This window comes from Mchenga conophoros, linkage group LG4, assembly GCF_057382185.1.
Source record: "Mchenga conophoros isolate Kocher_MC1m ecotype Shallow Benthic linkage group LG4, M_conophoros_male_GT1.1, whole genome shotgun sequence".
NCBI lineage: Eukaryota > Metazoa > Chordata > Actinopteri > Cichliformes > Cichlidae > Mchenga > Mchenga conophoros.
The window spans coordinates 2819783-2838744 of record NC_140529.1 but is presented as its reverse complement, the minus strand read 5'-3'; the positions used below and the strand labels follow the sequence as shown (position 1 = coordinate 2838744).

General features: G+C 42.4%; 1 protein-coding gene across 1 annotated transcript in view; it reads left to right on the top strand.

Moving 5' to 3' along the window:
* The window catches only part of LOC146575273 (protein NLRC3-like), a 132893-nt gene that overhangs the window by 33506 nt on the left and 80425 nt on the right, over nucleotides 1-18962 (top strand). Inside the window, exons 6-8 of the mRNA XM_085269947.1 lie at nucleotides 9891-11691; nucleotides 12605-12778; nucleotides 13052-13219. Coding sequence (XP_085126073.1) covers nucleotides 9891-11691; nucleotides 12605-12778; nucleotides 13052-13219 — 2143 coding nt within the window. The remainder of the gene's footprint in view (nucleotides 1-9890; nucleotides 11692-12604; nucleotides 12779-13051; nucleotides 13220-18962) is intronic.

Here is an 18962-nt window from a genome sequence, read left to right as displayed (position 1 = left end):
TTGTTTTCTCAGATATAGCATAAATCAAACTAACATACATCAGTGTATTATTAATGTGCACACACACACACACACACACACACACACACACACACACACACACACACACACACACGTGTTACAATAAACAGCTCTTATGCTTCTGTATGATTCTCAGTGCTTTCCATTTGCGTGTCCACAGGTTGCTGTAAGTGGTGCTTGACTGCAGTTTGCTCTCATTTCAAGTGGTTTGCTGTCACAAAGCCAACAGGAAGTCCGGCCATGGTTGAGCCAACTGAAGATGGGTTGAAGGTGGCGTCCTCGTTTCCTCTGTGAGCGCGAGAGGACAGACAAAGCAAACACCGTTTGGACAGCATTAAAATATTTACACTGATGATTAATGTTGTGTCTTTGCACCTGTAGCGATACATGTTGGAAAATGGAGACTTTAGCCACCAAGACTGACGTGCCTGGAAACTTCCCTGTGAGTACGCCCACAAAGACAGGAAACAGTTTAGCCACCGCGGTTAATCCTCCATCATCATCATCCAGTATTTTTCACATCTTTTCTTCTGCTGTTTCCCTTGTTGTCAGTCACGGGGTTTGTGACTGAAATGCGTGTGGTCGACGGGAAGCCTGACGAGTACGGCCTGAATCATTCCATCAACACCGGACGGAGTGAAACCTTTGTTGAAAACAGATTATATGGTAACGTTGCATTTAGCTTCAGTAAACTGTGAAGTTACAGCAGCAGATTTACATCACGTGGCTTCACAGGAAGTAGTCTGGACCTCAGCGCTGAGGTTCAAGCAGCTCTGCTTGCAGACGGCATCCTTCCTGAAAATGTTCTTCATCTTCCTCAAACCAGAACTTTTACATTGGTGCTGAAGTTCTATATAAAAACAGCCTGAAATACAAAGTGATGTTGTGCACTGATTACCTCACACTTTCCATGTTTCCTTCTACAGAGGAGTGTCCGCCTGAGTGTTTTGTCTGATCTGTTGTTGATCGTCTCATTGACACTGCATGCAGATCTGACACCAGGGCTGGACTGGGACAAAAAATGGTCCCGGGCATTTTGACTGGAGACCGGCCCCCCAGGTATTAAAGGAAAAACCATGAAGCCTTTGAATGAAAACAAACGCTGTTGTCACAGTGATGGACGCTGTCTTGTTGGTATACATGCATCAGTCTAATAAACTTAAACCTGCACCATCCTCCCTGTCCTGGTATTCTAAACAGGAAGTAGACTGTTGGTCGAGTTAACCTCCTGAACATCTACAACACACGGTGGAAACCTGACATTAAGACAGAGACTAGAGGTGAGACATGATCATTGCTGATTACTGATGACAGATTTAGATATGTTTTCATAAACCTTTCATTTGCCACATCAATAAACAGCACGGCAGGGCAAAATATGTTTTCTAACATGGCAACCTTTAAAAAGTGAAAGGAGACAGAAAGACAGCTGAGAAAGAATCAAACGGACTTTTTGATGCATTTTACACACAGTACTGGTGCAGAATCTAGAAAATGTGGGAAACACTGGCATCATATGCAGTACTTACTTCTGAAGAAATTATGATGGGACCCTAAAAAATGACTATGTACAATAATGGATTTCTATACATTTTACATCAGATGGAAACGTTTGTTGTAAGATTCAGATAATTATTTATTAAAAGTGAGACATTTTAAATGAGAATAAGAAAGAAAAGTATGTCTTTGTGCCCCCCTCTCCCTGTTAATGCCCTACCTGCCCCCCTGGCAACACTTTGCTAGACCCGCCCCTGCACAGTTACCAGCTGTCAGCTACACAAAAAGGATCCTGGTGTTATTTGTCTCTCAGAAACAGTTCATAACTTCAACTCATTTTGGTTTTGTCATGTTTTGTTCTTTACATTGTCTTTCTTCTATATAATTGTTAAACATTTAATAAATATGTCTACAAAAAGATTTTAAAAATCAGACATTTCACACAGACACCCAAATGATTTCTGACTGATGAAGGGGGCTGAAGGTGCCCTGCTCTTGCCCAGCTTCTGCTGCTCTCTCCCTGCTCACTGTCAGCAGCTGGCAGCCTCGGTCCTGCCTGAGACTCTTCATCTATCAGTGCCAAAGAATATGGGAAATAGCAACGCACAACATGCACATTACAAAACAAGCACATGAATCAGCATTACATTCATTAGTGAAGTGCTGACGTTCGTTCCTAAACTTTGGGCCTTAATTAACATCACTGTGAACTAATGTTTGCTTTGCTTCTTAACCAGTGAAGCAGCGAGGGGCTTTCTGAGGTTCCTGCTCGTAAATGCCCAAAATGAGTCGAGTATTTCTCTGCAACTACAAACTCTGCTTTCATCAGAGGTGTAAATATTACAGCACTGTGTCAGAGTCACTGAGGCTGGAACACAGAAAAAGGAAGTAGATGTATTTATTTTTAGACTTTATTGCCTGGAACCACTTTAAAAATACGCTTTGGGTCACAATTAACTGCAGAAAACCAGGAATCCACATATGAACATTATCTGTGCAGAGATTTATGCTTCTGAAGGTAAACAGTGAAAACTTGCAGCACTAAATGCACAGATAGCCAGGCGTTTCACATTTTGGGACCATCTGCCAGTTTTCATTTCTTAGGTATTGAAGAGCAGAAATGATTGAATTTTATTTACATGCTTAAAAATGTTTGCTTTTGAATATTATTTGAAGAATTACCCACACACTCAGGCACTGTGGGCCTGTTTCCCTTTGCACAACCGAGTGTTGGAAACGGGCCTTTTCTCTTTAAACTCTGAGGGGCTGTAACTTTGGCTTCTATTGGCAGATTTGCATGATTGACCCTCTTTTTAAAATAGTTTTAGCCAAGAGAATCAAGCTAACATCACTGTTTTTACGTCAGCTCACGTCACACGAGCTGTTTCAAGAAAAGTCCTCCTGTCACACAGCAATGCCTACATCAATCACACCACTCTGCTTAAATAATAATAATAATGTTTAGTGAAGCAGGTGAAGCAAAGGGCTGCTTTTAATAGGCTGGGAGACCCAGGTGTGCTGCTTTAGCTGCTGAGCCTCTCATGCTAGCCTCCATCTATAAGCTGGGATCACAGGAGCACTGCAGTCCTGACTAGATCAAGGATTGTTATTCATGCAGGTGACAAAAGTTTACATTCACAGAGTCATAGGATTGAGCCTGGTTTGAAAAGCAGCTGTTTAATGCAGCTGCTTAGAGTTCACACACAGTAGAAGAATCAGACTTGAGTCACATTTCAAACACTGGAAAAATACTCAGCAAGTAACAATGAAAACAGCACAGACTCAGTATATCCTGTTCAGTCCTGTGTTTGATATGAATGTGCTGTTCAGAGAGGATCTCGTGTCCTCTTTTACAAAGCCTTTGTTTCATGATGTTTGTGTATAAATGAATGTAGGTGTGTTTCTAAGTGTGAAGGAGCCCTGGGAGAAAAGACTGAAGCTTGTGCCAAAGAACAAACAGGAAAGAAAGATCAGCATTAATGAAGACGAGCACAGAAGGAGCCCAAGCACGTGTTGCTTTTTCAGATTTCTCTAAAAGTGTGTGTTCATTTGTTCCATCCTTCACAACAAACAACAGCTGACAGACACACATGCACTCTGTGTCACTTCACAGGGGCTGATGAAAGTGGACACAGTAAAGGGAGAGCTGGACCTGCTCTACACATCCTGCACTCTGTTAACAGACTTTATTCTGCAGCATCAACAGATAAAAATATATGAAGATATAGAAACGTTTAACATTGTGACTGTTCACATTAGTGAAGCTGTTACTTTGCTGCCAGGTGGGAAAAGAAGCCTAAAGCTGAGTCTGATTAAACATCTGCTGCACCAGAGAGTTTCATGGCCCTGCTTTATCCTGTGCTTGCTGACCACCTCGTCCTGAAACCTCTTCATCATCCTCACAGTTGTGTGAAGAAAGAGGGAAGCAGGTGGAAACCATCTGTGCTGCTGTGTTCACTTGTGTGTGTGCGTCTATGGTCATATCTAATGTGTACCTACAGACAAACACAAACACCTGGCATTGCACAAGAGTCTCTATGGAGCAACCTGCAGATGTCAGAGATGTGATTAGAGGGTAAAGTGGACTAGTGAGAGCATCTATGTTGTTGTTGTCTGCTGGGGGACAGCATCAGCTCCAGAGATGCATCAGGATCAGCAAACTAATCTGCAAGGCTGCAAGTGTCACTGAAGGAGTTTGAGTCAGTGAGGGACTCAAACTCACACAGCTGGTCAAGAAGGCTCAGCAGCTGCTGTATTTCCTGAGGAGGCTGAGGAAATTTGGTATGTTGGCCAAGATCCTCAGCAGGTTCTACAGCTGCACTGTGGAGAGCAGCCTGACAGCTGCATCACTGCATGGTACGGCAGCACTACTGCAAACCGCAAACGCCTGCAGAGAGTGATAACAACTGTGGAGAAGATCATCAGGACCCCGCTGCCCTCTCTGCAGAGCAGCTACCATCACAGAGTCCAGAGGAGAGACACACCTCTGCCCTCGAGACGAAGGTTCAGAAGTGTGAAATGTAGAACATCCAGACTCAACAACTCCATCTTCCCCACTGCTATCAGACTCCTGAACAGCTGACCGACCTCAAACTGCAGTTTGCACATCAGGTCACTTTGCACACTAAGTTCATTTTGCACATTAAACTCCATGTACATCCATGTACATCGACATCTGCAGACCACACGTGTCTTCAGTTACTTATTTGTACTTATTTGCAGTTATTTATCTTTTTATTTTATTTTTTTAAGTTATTTCTTATCCTTATTTTATCTTTTTATTTATTCTTATCTTGTTCTTTTAACCATTATCTAACTTGGCATTGTGCACGGTGTGTTTAGATTCAGTTTAAATTCAGGGACACGGAGCCCCTGTTGATCCTCTACCTAATCACACGAGCCACGGTGTGAGAACGGGTGTGGGTCTCAATCAGCCAAGGTTTTGGGTGAACCCATTGTGAGATCTAGCCCCACCCCATCATGTGATTTCCTGTGATCAAATGTCCCAGGATGTAAGTGGGCGTTAAGACGTCCATGTCCCTCTTCAAGCAACTTAAAGAAGTCCAGACGCTTTTCTTTCCAAGCTCCTTCAACAACATCATTCATAGAACAACTTCCAGCTTCTTTTGCTCGGCTACAGTTTGGATGGATTTGCAGATGCAACAAGACTAAAATGGTTAGGGTCAGGAGGTCAAAGGTCAGAGCTCCTGTGGGTCTGAGGGCGGCCTCACGCTGGAGAAGGATGAAGGAGTCTGACCTGAGCCAGTGTTTGACATGAACACATCAGCACTGCTGTCAGTGAGCCTAACGACAGCCGTTAGCATCATTTCAGTGTTTCAGTCATAAAAACACTTCCTGTCTCTGTGGTGGTTACAGTGACATCATGCAGTTTGTGCTTTGACCTCCAGAGGGCGACAAATCAGCACAGACAGAGAGCTCCATTCAAACTTTGCTGCCATCAGGAATAATTCTTCAAATATAATCATCAGTGTTTGAGCAGTTATGATATCAGGGACAATCTAGACATGTGTGACAATACTGAACATGTCACATGACACACCTCAAACATCATGTGATCCACTCTCAGTCTGCACTTTCATTCATGACTTCAACAGGTTGAAATGAGCTTTGAAGAAACATTCAGTGAAATAAATCTTTCATGGATTCATGTGAGCAGCAGATGAACTTTGTACCAACAACATCTTCAATAACAGAGTCTGAATGAAGCTCAGGTGTTGATGCTGCTCACTGATTGGACGCTTGCTTTCAGCTCTGCTCTCAGTCTTTACTGCACAGGTGAAGGTAGAAAGTGTGACTGGATCTATAGACTGGAAACAGAGAAACATGCTGAACATTTGAAGCTTTGCAGCAGAAATGTTCATGTTACAAATACAGCAGAGCTGATCTGGGATCAGTGTGTTCACACCTGCAGCTACAACAAGGTTTCATGTCTCCACACGTCAGCATGTGAACTTTACTCTGACTCAGTCTGAGCAGTCAGACGGCATATTTTTAAAGTTAACACATCAGCACACACAGAGCTGAGCCCCTCCCACCTGTGCTGAGTTTCAGGTGGAGTCCCGCCTCCTTCCAGGAAGCAGCTCACCTGTGTGTCCGTGTTTAGTGTCCAGGTGTGGAGTGGAGCTTGTTGTTGGTGTGTGAAGAAACTGTAAGTTTGCTTTGTTTCCTCCTTTAACAGTTTGTCTTTAGGAACTTTACTGTTTGTTCAGCTCGTGTTTGATTTCTTCACACAACAAACTGTGTGTGTTTGTATTTCCGGTCTCTCCATTAAAGTCAGTGTGTAATGTTTCCTGGCTAACATCAGCTGTGTGCAGCTTAGTTCAGCACAAATCTGCCGCTCCATAGTTCACGGTAACGGACTCACAGCTGGACCAACGAGGCCGAGTGTGTCCGCCACTCTGAGCTACGTTCGTGTTTGTGTACTTGTAGTTTGTACTTTGAGTTCACTCAGAGCCCACAGAGGACGCAGCGTACGTGATGACGTCACAGCCCTTTACCTCCTTTACTGTCACTGTGATTAATATTTACACACGAGACACCTGCAGAGCTCTGACGCTAAGCTAGCACACAGCATGCTAACACTAAGCTAAAGCTAGGCTAGCCAAGAACCCAGAGTGACGTAAAGCTGAGTAAACACTGACCCCAGACCAGCACCGTGATAAAGTGAGCTGCTGCTGCTGAACTTGAACAGGTAACAAAGTGATGAGCAGTCAGGCTGCAGGTTTCTACCTGTTCATGTTTCTACAGTAGAATCACTTTGAAGTGTCTTTGTGCTGTTTCATCTTTGATTTGTGTTCATAAACACTCAGAGAAACATCACGTGACCTCATCAGGATCTGTGTTGGTGTGTGGGGCTGTACCTCAGCTTTATGTTGTTACATGCTCATTTGTTCATTTTAACATCAAAGTAATGTTATGAGGAGTAATGAAGTAACGTACTCCATTACTTTTAATCAAAGTGTTCTGTGTAATATGTGTAATAATGACTGTTTTGAGTAATGACCAACACTGATCACAACAAAGAGGAAATGCCTCCAACATGCACAAACATTTGAGCCACAACATGCAGTTAATGTGCACAAATGTCTTTGATATGCTGCTCAGTGATGGTGGTGACTGTCAGAGCAGAGCTACTGAGAATCAATAAGTAATATCAATGATGGGATCAGAATCACTAAATTCTTCTCATCCCTGTCAGTATCATACATGTGCTGTATAATGTGATAAATGTAGAGGTGCTGGCTGTTCTCTCACTCTGCTGTTTAGCTGTAAAGGACGCCTCCCTGCCTTTGTCTCATTCATGACCTTTAATAGTCTCTTCTAACATGCAGAGATCTGTATGATCTGTTTCATAGAGTCTAACCAGCCTGTACAGGTAACAACAACAGTCACTGCATCACTGACACACAAACGTCATCTCTGTCAATAACAACATTCATACATGGAATAAAAACACATCAGTGGATCATTGCTGGAGCTGATGTTTGTGCTCCTGGTGCAAAGGCTCTCAGTTTCCTCCTTGAAATAACATCAGTGGTGGGTCAGCGACATGCTTTCTTTCCCTCTCAGGTTTAAATATCTGGGACTCTCCACCGTTTGGTTTTAGAGCTGAAGAAGCTTCTCAGATGAAACGTCTTCCAGAAACTTAAAGACGTCTCTTTTCTCTCCAAGCTCCTTAGATCACATGACCTGGATGACTGAACCTACAGATATATTGACCTGGTTTCATGGTCACATGACAGGTCAGAGGTCAGCGACTGTAACTCAGTTCCTCCTGTTATTGTGAACTCACTGAGTGTTTGTGGTTTACCTCTCAGACTGACTGAAGACGATGATGGAGGAAGAGGAGGACAGAGCAGAGTCTGCAGGGTCCAGCTGTCCGTCTGTGAGGAGTGACTGGTCCAAAGGTCAAAATCCAGCCTTCAGTGGTGAACCTGGAGCAACAAGGTCAGAGAGCTGAACTCACTGAGTAACAGAAATAATTCTGCACTGACATTATAATCAGTGTTGACTCTGGTTGATTGTCTGACTGTGTTTGTGAGCTGAGAGGAAATGAAAATGAGTTTGTAACAAAAATCAGTTTTGTCCAGTTTTCCTGTAAAAAGCTGAACTCTAATCTAAGAGGATGTTACTGACAGGAAACAGCTGCATTATCTGCAGTCTGTGTGATCACAGCTGCTTCAATCATGTTTGTGTCTGCAGAGGTCAGAGGTCACAGTCTGCAGGGTCCAGCTGTCCGTCTGTGAGGAGTGACCGGTCCAAACCTGAAAATCCAAACTTCAGTGGTGAACCTGGAGCAACGAGGTCAGAGAGCTGTGATGACTCCTTTACATGTTTGTGTTTCCTGGATAAATATGACCTGAAACATCCTCAGATTGTTACAAAGATTCATTAAAAAGAAAACAATGAAAGAGAAAAGATCCAAATGTTCGACTTGGTCATTTGCTGTTTGAGGACAGTGATGCTCATATCTGTGGGGAAAGTGTGACCTGAGTGGGTTCATGTTTGTCTTTAAAGAACAGAGCTGCTCTGATTCTCTTTGTGTCTGATCTGTTAAACAGTCTGAGAGGTCACACAGAGACCCAGCAGCTAAAGCCTGGATCATACTGGCTGCTGTTACTCCATCAGGACAACACTGAACCACAGTGGTGTGGATGTAGTGGATAAATCCCACCATACTGATGCTCAGAGTTAATCACAGGGAACAAAACCAGATGTTACCTTCAGATTGTGACCTTTGGAGTGGACGATGCAGATTTCAATAGAGAATAAATGTTGTTGTTTTTCAGCTGTGAAGAAAGAATCTAATTTTCTGAACTTAAGAATTTATGATGCTGGAAACAACATGGAGACTATAACACAACATTTCCACTGTGTTCATAGAATGAATGTAAAACTGTCAGACATTCATTAAATATGCAAAATGTCTACAGAAGCATCAGAGGGTCAGACGTGAAGCACTCAGTGATTTTGATCAAATGACTCATCAGTTATTGATCTGTACTACACTGATCTACCACGTTAGTAAAGCTGGTGTTCTGGTGGTGGAGGGAGACTCGGATCATGTTCTGGTTTTGGAGCAGTGATCTGCTGATGGTTCAGTTTGATGAGCTTCTTCAAAATCATCCCTGACATCACCACTGAAAGGACGTCCATGAAAACAGACTGAAAATTACTGATATGTTCACAATCTGAGAGTTTAAAACTTGACAGACTTGATTCAGATGAAGTTATTTGAGCAGAAACTCCTGGATCTTTATCCTGTGTTGATCTAATCCTTCATGGTTCCTCCACAGAGTGGACCAGCAGAGCTCAGAGGTTCCCAGTGGTCAGTCTGCCCAGCAGCATCAAACACAGCTGGACTCCATATTTATGGTCTGTACATGTACAACAACTACTGTTACATCTGTTCTGTTCACAGTCATCTCCATGCTGCTCTTTGTAGACCAGTGGATCGTCAGTGTGTCCAACATGGGTCTGATGTTTGGCTCCATGATTTCAGTCTGATTGGCTCATTCATAAATATTCTGTTCCAGCTGCTGGAGGACAACATCATCACTTTTGTGAAGAACGAGCTGAAGAAGATCCAGAAGGTTCTGAGTCCAGATTACCCAGAATGCTTAGAGAGTCAGAGGAGCAGCAGCAGAGAGGCGTTTGTGAAGATCACAGTGGACTTCCTGAGGAGAATGAAGCAGGAGGAGCTGGCTGACCGTCTGCAGAGCAGTAAGAGGATTTATCTAAAGATTTAAGCTGCTGGATAAATGAACATTTTCCAGAGATGGAAGATGGAGCAACATGTTTTAAAGATTAGTTCTTTTTGGAATTGAGTGTTTATTTTTCTTCTCATTCAGAACTTCAAGCTGCAGTTTGTCATCGTAACCTTAAATCCACCCTGAAGAAGAAGTTCCAGTGTGTGTTTGAGGGCATCGCTAAAGCAGGAAACCCAACCCTCCTGAATCAGATCTACACAGAGCTCTACATCACAGAGGGAGGGACTGCAGAGGTCAATGATGAACATGAGGTCAGACAGATTGAAACAGCATCCAGGAAACCAGACAGACCAGAAACAACCATCAGACAAGAAGACATCTTTAAAGCCTCACCTGGCAGAGATGAACCAATCAGAACAGTGCTGACAAAGGGAGTGGCTGGCATTGGGAAAACAGTCTTAACACAGAAATACAGCCTGGACTGGGCTGAAGACAAAGCCAACCAGGACATCCAGTTCATATTTCCATTCACTTTCAGAGAGCTGAATGTGCTGAAAGAGGAAAAGTTCAGCTTGGTGGGACTTGTTCATCACTTCTTTACTGAAACCAAAGAAGCAGGAATCTGCAGCTTTGAAGACTTCCAGGTTGTGTTCATCTTTGATGGTCTGGATGAGTGTCGACTTCCTCTGGACTTCCACAAAACTACAATCCTAACTGACCCTAGAAAGTCCACCTCAGTGGATGTGCTGCTGATAAACCTCATCAGGGGGAAACTGCTTCCCTCTGCTCGCCTCTGGATAACCACACGACCTGCAGCAGCCAATCAGATCCCTCCTGACTGTGTTGGCATGGTGACAGAGGTCAGAGGGTTCACTGACCCACAGAAGGAGGAGTACTTCAGGAAGAGATTCAGAGATGAGGAGCAGGCCAGCAGGATCATCTCCCACATCAAGACATCACGAAGCCTCCACATCATGTGTCACATCCCAGTCTTCTGCTGGATCACTGCTACAGTTCTGGAGGATGTGCTGGAAACCAGAGAGGGAGGACAGCTGCCCAAGACCCTGACTGAGATGTACATCCACTTCCTGGTGGTTCAGGCCAAAGTGAAGAAGGTCAAGTATGATGGAGGAGCTGAGACAGATCCACACTGGAGTCCAGAGAGCAGGAAGATGATGGAGTCTCTGGGAAAACTGGCTTTTGAACAGCTGCAGAAAGGAAACCTGATCTTCTATGAATCAGACCTGACAGAGTGTGGCATCGATATCAGAGCAGCCTCAGTGTACTCAGGAGTGTTCACACAGATCTTTAAAGAGGAGAGCGGACTGTACCAGGACAAGGTGTTCTGCTTCATCCATCTGAGTGTTCAGGAGTTTCTGGCTGCTCTTCATGTCCATCTGACCTTCATCAACTCTGGACTCAATCTGCTGGAAGAACAACAAGCAACCTCTACATGGTCTAAACTATTTAACAAACTAAAACTTCAATCTCTCCACCAGAGTGCTGTGAACAAGGCCTTACAGAGTCCAAATGGACACCTGGACTTGTTCCTCCGCTTCCTCCTGGGTCTTTCACTGCAGACCAATCAGACTCTCCTACGAGGTCTGCTGACACAGACAGGAAGTAGCTCACAGACCAATCAGGAAACAGTCCAGTACATCAAGAAGAAGCTCAGTGAGAATCTGTCTGCAGAGAAAAGCATCAATCTGATCCACTGTCTGAATGAACTGAATGATCGTTCTCTAGTGGAGGAGATCCAACAGTCCCTGAGATCAGGAAGTCTCTCCACAGGTGAACTGTCTCCTGCTCAGTGGTCAGCTCTGGTCTTCATCTTACTGTCATCAGAAGAAGATCTGGATGTGTTTGACCTGAAGAAATACTCTGCTTCAGAGGAGGCTCTTCTGAGGCTGCTGCCAGTGGTCAAAGCCTCCAACAAGGCTCTGTGAGTAAATCTGTGATCATGTTTATTTTTAAAATGTTGATTAAAAGTGGTCATAGATTTCTTCCATGACAGATCCATGTCCTAAAACCATGAGACAGCGTAGTTGTATAGTATAAAAGAAAAAAGGAGAACTTTTGACCACAATATTGTAACTTGAATGAACTTTTGATACAGCCTTTAAACATAAAATTTATGAACAGAATCGGTGACAAAGGGCAGCCCTGGTGGAGCCCATCACCCACCGGACTTATTACTATCCAACGTATTGCCGGCTATGCCAACCAAGCTCTTGCAATGGTTGTAAAAGGATCGAATGGCCATAAAATGTTTCTCAGTTTTATTATTTTCAGTCACATCTGTTTTTGATTATTAACTGAATATTTTAAAATTCAGGCTTTTTATGTTATACAAAACATCATATTTTCTTATGATGTCTTGTATTGATTCTGAAGGAATAGTTTTCATCAGTATCGCAGATACCAGCCTGAATTTTACTTTGTATTGGATCAGAAAGGAAATCAGTGGCATCACACATCACTTACAGCAACTTCAGTACCACTCCATTTTAATAAACTGGGGGGAGGTGCACCAAGATTCAGTATGAGATAAAGAATTATTTTTAACTGTAAGGTTGGAGAAATCTGTTGTTGGAAATTGGAAGAACAGGTCATCTTAAAAATCACTGCATTGTAGTTTTATTCAGGCCCCTTCAATCTGTGATCGCTGTTGCTTTGCATTGTAAATGCTACTATTACAAAAGTCACAAATATTAGTGTATGTGTGTGTTGTTGGGTAATAAACCAAAAGAACAGAATCTACCAGCACCTCACTGATTTCTGCTTAAAAACAATAAAAAAGCAATAAAGCTCTGATTTGTTTGGTTGATCTTGTCTCCCTTCCACCTTGATTTCAGACTGAGTGGCTGTAACCTGTCAGACAGAAGCTGTGAAGCTCTGTCCTCAGTCCTGAGCTCCCAGTCCTCCCATCTGACAGAGCTGGACCTGGGTAACAACAACCTGCAGGATTCAGGAGTGAAGCTTCTGTCTGCTGGGATGAAGAGTCAATACTGCAAACTGGAAACGCTGAGGTCAGATCAAGCAATATCGATTTTTTTTTCATCAATTAACATCATTTAATCAATTTCATTTGGAAAAAATTAACAGTGTTTATGTTTTGTTTTTTTAATGAATCCATCCAAATCACACTAAACTGCCACATTTGTCTTTTGTAACATGAGGCAATAAGGATTCCAGCATGTCCTGAAACAGTGTTGAAATATTGTAAATGTAGTAGCTCCTCATGGCACCATGAATATACTTTAACACAAGTGTTTCATGTCTTCTTGTCATCCTTTCTTCAGACTGAGTGGCTGTAACCTGTCAGACAGAAGCTGTGAAGCTCTGTCCTCAGTCCTGAGCTCCCAGTCCTCCCGTCTGACAGAGCTGGATCTGGGTAACAACAACCTGCAGGATTCAGGACTGAAGCTTCTATTTTCTGCAGTGGAGAGTCCAAAGTGTACAATTCTCAGGTCAGGATTCAGTCTTTTCTGATGATGATTTAAAACCTGAGTCAGGTCGATAAATGGCTTACTCATTTACAACAGACATGATTTGTCAAATCACCTTATATCTAACCCAAAGGTCCTGTGTTTTACTACTTTGATTTTTTAGTAAAACACAGGACCTCTTAATATTTATCTAAGAGACCATATATAATTTTTTTCCCTGGATCATGTGTGTACCCTCCTGGTTGGAGCTCCAGCAGCCTGTATCAGTGAATGGGACTTTAAATGAAATTGCTGCCCCTGTCAGGAAGAGGTCTGAGTGACACACAAAACAGAAAATATGAGCACTGCATGTGTCTGAGGCTACTCAGATACAGACCTGAATGAGACACTAACTTTGTCTCTGAGAGATAACTTTTATTATTAAATACACTTCATTTCTCATCTGTGTAGAGAATGTAGAGTTTGACATGCTAATATTACAAAATGAAAAATCACACTGAGTCACAAAGAAATTGTTTTGGAGTATTTATGGTTCAGCTGATGAAATTGTTCAAACAAACCAGTAATTTACACCGAAACAGCACAAGTGAAACTTTTTCGAGGGACTTACACTAAGCTTGTCCTGGTACACCTGTAGAGCCCAGCTTCTATGGACCATGAGCTTAAGTTCTGTGCTGCTCTGATTTATTGCCTGTGCTGTCTTTCAGTTCAGCTTTGTCGAGTCTCTGGTAGGATTTCTTTTACATGACCTGTGTAAAAACAAAACAGGAAACACATTAAGCTGAAGTAAGATGCACAATTTGAAAAATGGGGCACAAAAAATGTTGCTGCTTTCTGGAAAGTGCGTCTAAGAAGACCCAATGGAGAAAGTGAAGAGAAAAATCAAAGATTAAGAAGAAGAAAATGGCAGAGGCAGTTTCTCTTGGACTGCCTGCAGATGGGGTGAGACTCTAGAAACAGGGATGATTGGAGAAAATGCAAAGAGGCCATAGGATAAACCAGGAGATGAATACTCTGGTGTTCTGGGGATAGTGGGAGTGAGAGGGAGAGATGCCAGTAAATGATTTCAAGGATAAATTTGAGAGAATCAGAGCTAAGAAACCAAAGCAAGTGGGGAACTACAAACATATGGACAGACTCATAATTAGGCCAAAGACACATTAAAGCAATTATTACAGGTTTAGAAACAGGGATGGATATGAAGGAGCTTAGCATGAATTTGCATTGAGGAAAGAATAGCAACGAGCATCTGAGGAAACAGTTAGGAAAACTAAAAGGATGTACTGGCAGGAATACTGCAGTACTTTAGGAAGAACTACCGTATTTCCCAGACTACAGAGCGCACCTGAATATTAGCCGCACAAGCTAAAATCAGGGGAAAATCCTGTTTTGTACATACATTAGCCGCACCTGACTAAAAGCCGCAGGTGTTTCAATGTTGACTTATCATATGTAAGAGAATATGCACAAAGCGAATTGTCAGGAAAGAGATGGCTGTTTGGAGACACACCCCTTTTATTAATATTTTGAAAAACAAGTTATGGGTACATATTTGCATAACTTTTTAGGTATATGTACAAGTAGCGGTAATTACAAGTACAAAACATGTACTGTGCTTCATAAATGAGTAACAAATGTAGTACATAACAATAACCTACAGCACACCAGAACAATTGATTCGGACTACCTTTTAGGCTCAGGTGCAGTGATACGGCTTTAACAAGAAGAAAAGTCAGTCATTCACCATCTTCCTGCGCACTAAAACCACCAAAGTCCTCTCCTCCAGTGTCGGAAACAAACAGGCTCAGGGTGGCTTCGTCATCCACTCTCAGCTTCTTTCTTTCGTTGTCACTTTCAAAACCAAAGAAATCCTCGTTGTCAGTGTCAGAGTCGAACACCCTCAGAAGGGCCGTGGCGGTGTCCTCCTCTCCATCATGCAGCATTCAGCCCTTCGAAATCTGTTGGTGATCGTGGATGTTTTCACACTTTTCCACGCTGTCAGAATCCAATGGTGGAGTTGGGCATAACTTGCTTTTTGCAAGTTTATCGCCGCTCATCATCCAGGCCTCCAGCTGAACGCGTAGCGCTACTTTGAAGTTTGTTTTTCGCGCTACCTCGTACTGCACTACGTTGCCTGACGGATGGACATGTGACCAACATACCACTCTTGAACCCCGATCCTTCCGCCAGGCAACGTAGTGCCGTACAACAGCGGAACAAACAAAACAAATCCGCTCATGGACAATCCATAGAAAAGCCGCACCTGACTAAAAGCCGCAGGGCTCAAAGCTTGTGCAAAAAGTAGCGGCTTATAGCCCGACAATTACGGTACACCAGTTCAGAATGTGTGGAGTACAGTTAAGAACATGAATGCAGACAGGAAACAACAGCAGCTGTTGTAAAGTAAATTCAAACTCCTTCATTAAATGCAGCTGGTTGAGTTGAAAACAATGGAGAATGATTGTGTTACGTTGTTTATTCTCTATAGAAATGGAGCAGGAGTGCATGCAGAGCTGGACGTGGGCTGTATATACATGCGTGTATCTGTTTTGTCTGTGAGCAGAGAAAACAAAGCGCTGGAAATGTCATATTGAAATGTTAAATCAGGAAAATCCTGGAGAAGAGGATAGTTCTAATGTTCAGTTTGTAATGTTGAATTCAACACAGCTCTTAAATGCATAAAAATGACTTCACCTGACGTCAGACTGAACAATCGGATTAGCTACTGATATTGATTTAACCCGTTTAGACCTACCATAGAACCAAGTCCGCCAGAGCTTATATTATATTTTTACATGCTGTAGAGCCATTTTTGGGAGCATTTCAAGTTGCTATACATCAATACAACCATTACAGCCTAAATTTTAATAATATGTATGTATTAAGTGCATAGTAATTACATAAATTGCAAAAAAGTGCAATAAACTACAAAAAAATTGAAAATCGTTTTTGTTTTTTTAACATATATTTCTAGTTAGAGAAATTTAAGAGGCTTATCCCTCAAAACTGTAAATACAAAAAAGTTGCACAAAATAGTTTCCCACCTCAGGAAATTTATTTTGAGTGCCTTCATAGTTTTATTTTTGAAATACACCAATTTTTATATACTGCAGGAAAAACGAAAATAAATATTATACTGCAAATTTGCAAAATAACAGCATATGCATCAAAATAAACTATTTCCAGCAGAGCAATATGAGTCCTAAGCATATGTGGAAGGAAACTGTAACCTAGGACAAGCTGATGGCATAAGATGTAAATACAACTCCTCAGGTTTCATATGCAAAAAAAATTATTGCGCTAGCTCACGTGATTACAGTGCTACCGGGATTTAAAAATAGTTGCGCAAAACGGAGTGTGCCCACTCTGACCAGTTTTAAAGGGTTAAAGCAAGAAAATATGGTATTAGCATTAGATGCCAATTCCTATTAACCTTAAATTAGCATTACCTGCTAATGGCAGTCTACTTAGCATTAACTCCTCACTAATGTAATGCTAATTCACATCAAATTATCTTTAGCTTTAGCATTAGCTGCTAGCTTCAGCCTACCTAGCACTAGCTGCTCACATTGTTAAAAGGGAAGAGAAAACGATATTAGCATTAGCTTGTAATAATTATTCACCCCTAATTAGAATTAGCCACTAATGGCAGCATACTTAGCATTAACTCCTCACATCGTTATAATGCAAATGATGCTAACTTGCATTAAATTAGACTGCTGTTATTAGCTAATGCTATTTAGCAGTAGCTGCTCACATTGCTATAAAGCAAAGGAAAACGATATGAGCATTAGGTTCTAATGCGTATTTGCCTTAAATTAGACGTAGGTGGGCAGCACGGTGGCACGATGGTTAGCACTGTTGCCGCACAGCAAGAAGGTCCTGAGTTCAATTCCACCATCAGGCCGGGGTCTTTCTGTGTGGAGTTTGCATGTTCTCCCCGTGTTTGCGTGGGTTCCCTCCGGGTACTCCGGCTTCCTCCCACCGTCCAAAGACATGCAGCTTGTGGGGATAGGTTAATTGGATAATCCAAATTGCCACTAGGTGTGAATGTGCGAGTGAATGTGAGTGTGAATGGTTGTCTGTCCCTGTGTGTTAGCCCTGCGACAGACTGGCGACCTGTCCAGGGTGTACCCCGCCTTTCGCCCTATGACAGCTGGGATAGGCTCCAGCGCCCCCCGCGACCCTGAAAAGGATAAGCGGAAGCGAATGGATGGATGGATGGATAGACGTAGGTGCTAATGGCGGCCTACTTAGCATTAGCAGCTCAGATGTTGTAATGCTAGGGAAAAGAGTGTTAGCATTAGCCGTTCACAATGTTATAAAGTTAAGGGAAATAGTGTTAGCATTAGCTACTCACATTGTTAAAAAGTGTTAGCATTAGTGCATAATGCTAATTCACATCAAATTAGCATTAGTTAATAACGGCAGCCTATTTAGCATTAGCAGATAATGTTGACCTTGGCCCACTGGAAAAGTTCAGAACTAAAGATTTAGGAGTGTTTCTCGATAGCTCTTTCTCATTTGAGAAACAAATAAATTCTGTTATTAAAACCAGCTGTAAGGTTTATATTGTTGATTGATGCTTAGAAATATTTACTCATATATGCTTAGAGTTTTATAATCGATTGCATGATGATAGAGGTTTGATCCTTAGTAGTCTGTAAAGACTCCGTGTGCCTTCCAGAGTGCTCTGGCATGCACACACCACTTGGGGCCATGAGAGAGGTCGTACCCTCTCTTACTGATTTATGGTGTAGGACAGGGGTCTCAAACTCAATTTAGCTGGGTACCGCTGCAGGCAGAGTCTGGGTGAGGCTGGGCCGCATTAGGTTTTCCACAAGAAAGGCATGGTTAAAAAAATTCCAATCCTCTCAAATCTCTTTATTTTTATTTTTTAACACAAAATATTAAAAATAAATAAACAAATTAAGAATTAATAAGAAAATAAATCAATCTGTAATACATAAATAAAACAATAATAAGATATTTTTAGTCAGTGAACTTGTGTGTTTTTTTCAGTCTTCTATATCTGCTGTGTTTAGATTGAAATGTCTGTATTAACAGTTCTATAACCTTCTTCTGAACATGAATGGAACACTGGAGAAAATGAACTGTTCTTCTGAACATGGCTTCTCTTGCCTACTCCTTGCTGCTAGAGACCTGGCAGCGTTTCCTCTCGCATAGCCGAGCCAGATTTGGCCTGAGGGAGGAAGCAGTTGCGACCCTCAGTATGTCTTGAAGATGATCATCCGTAAGTCTGGACCTGTACTTGGACTTATTGAAGTTCAAAGTGGAGAAGAGCTTTTGGCACAAGTATGTGCTACCAAAAAGGCACATGGTCCGCTTGAACATTCGGGAAAGCCGAGGGAAACTAGGGCTCAAGTCTCTCAAAAATTGTCCAAGCTTGTCTGCTTTTCCACTCACCTCCCTGAACTTTGCTTTGAGTTCAGAGTTGCACTGCAGCTCAATGAGCTCCATTTGAAGCACAGAAGGGGCATCTTGCACATCAAAGGAGAAGGGGTCTGCAAAAATGTGAAAGGTGGCTCTGTGTGTCTTGAAGTCAGCAAATCTGTGATCAAATTCCTCCTGTAGCCTCAAAATGACATCAACATACTCGTCAGCACTGAATGGTGTGCCTGCATCCACGAGTGCCTTGCATGCTGGGAAATGGCAAAGGTTTGTCTGAGAGAGCTGAGCTTTCCAGAGCGCCAGTTTTGTGGAGAATGCTCTCACGTTGTCATAGGCAGCACTGACAAGTTGC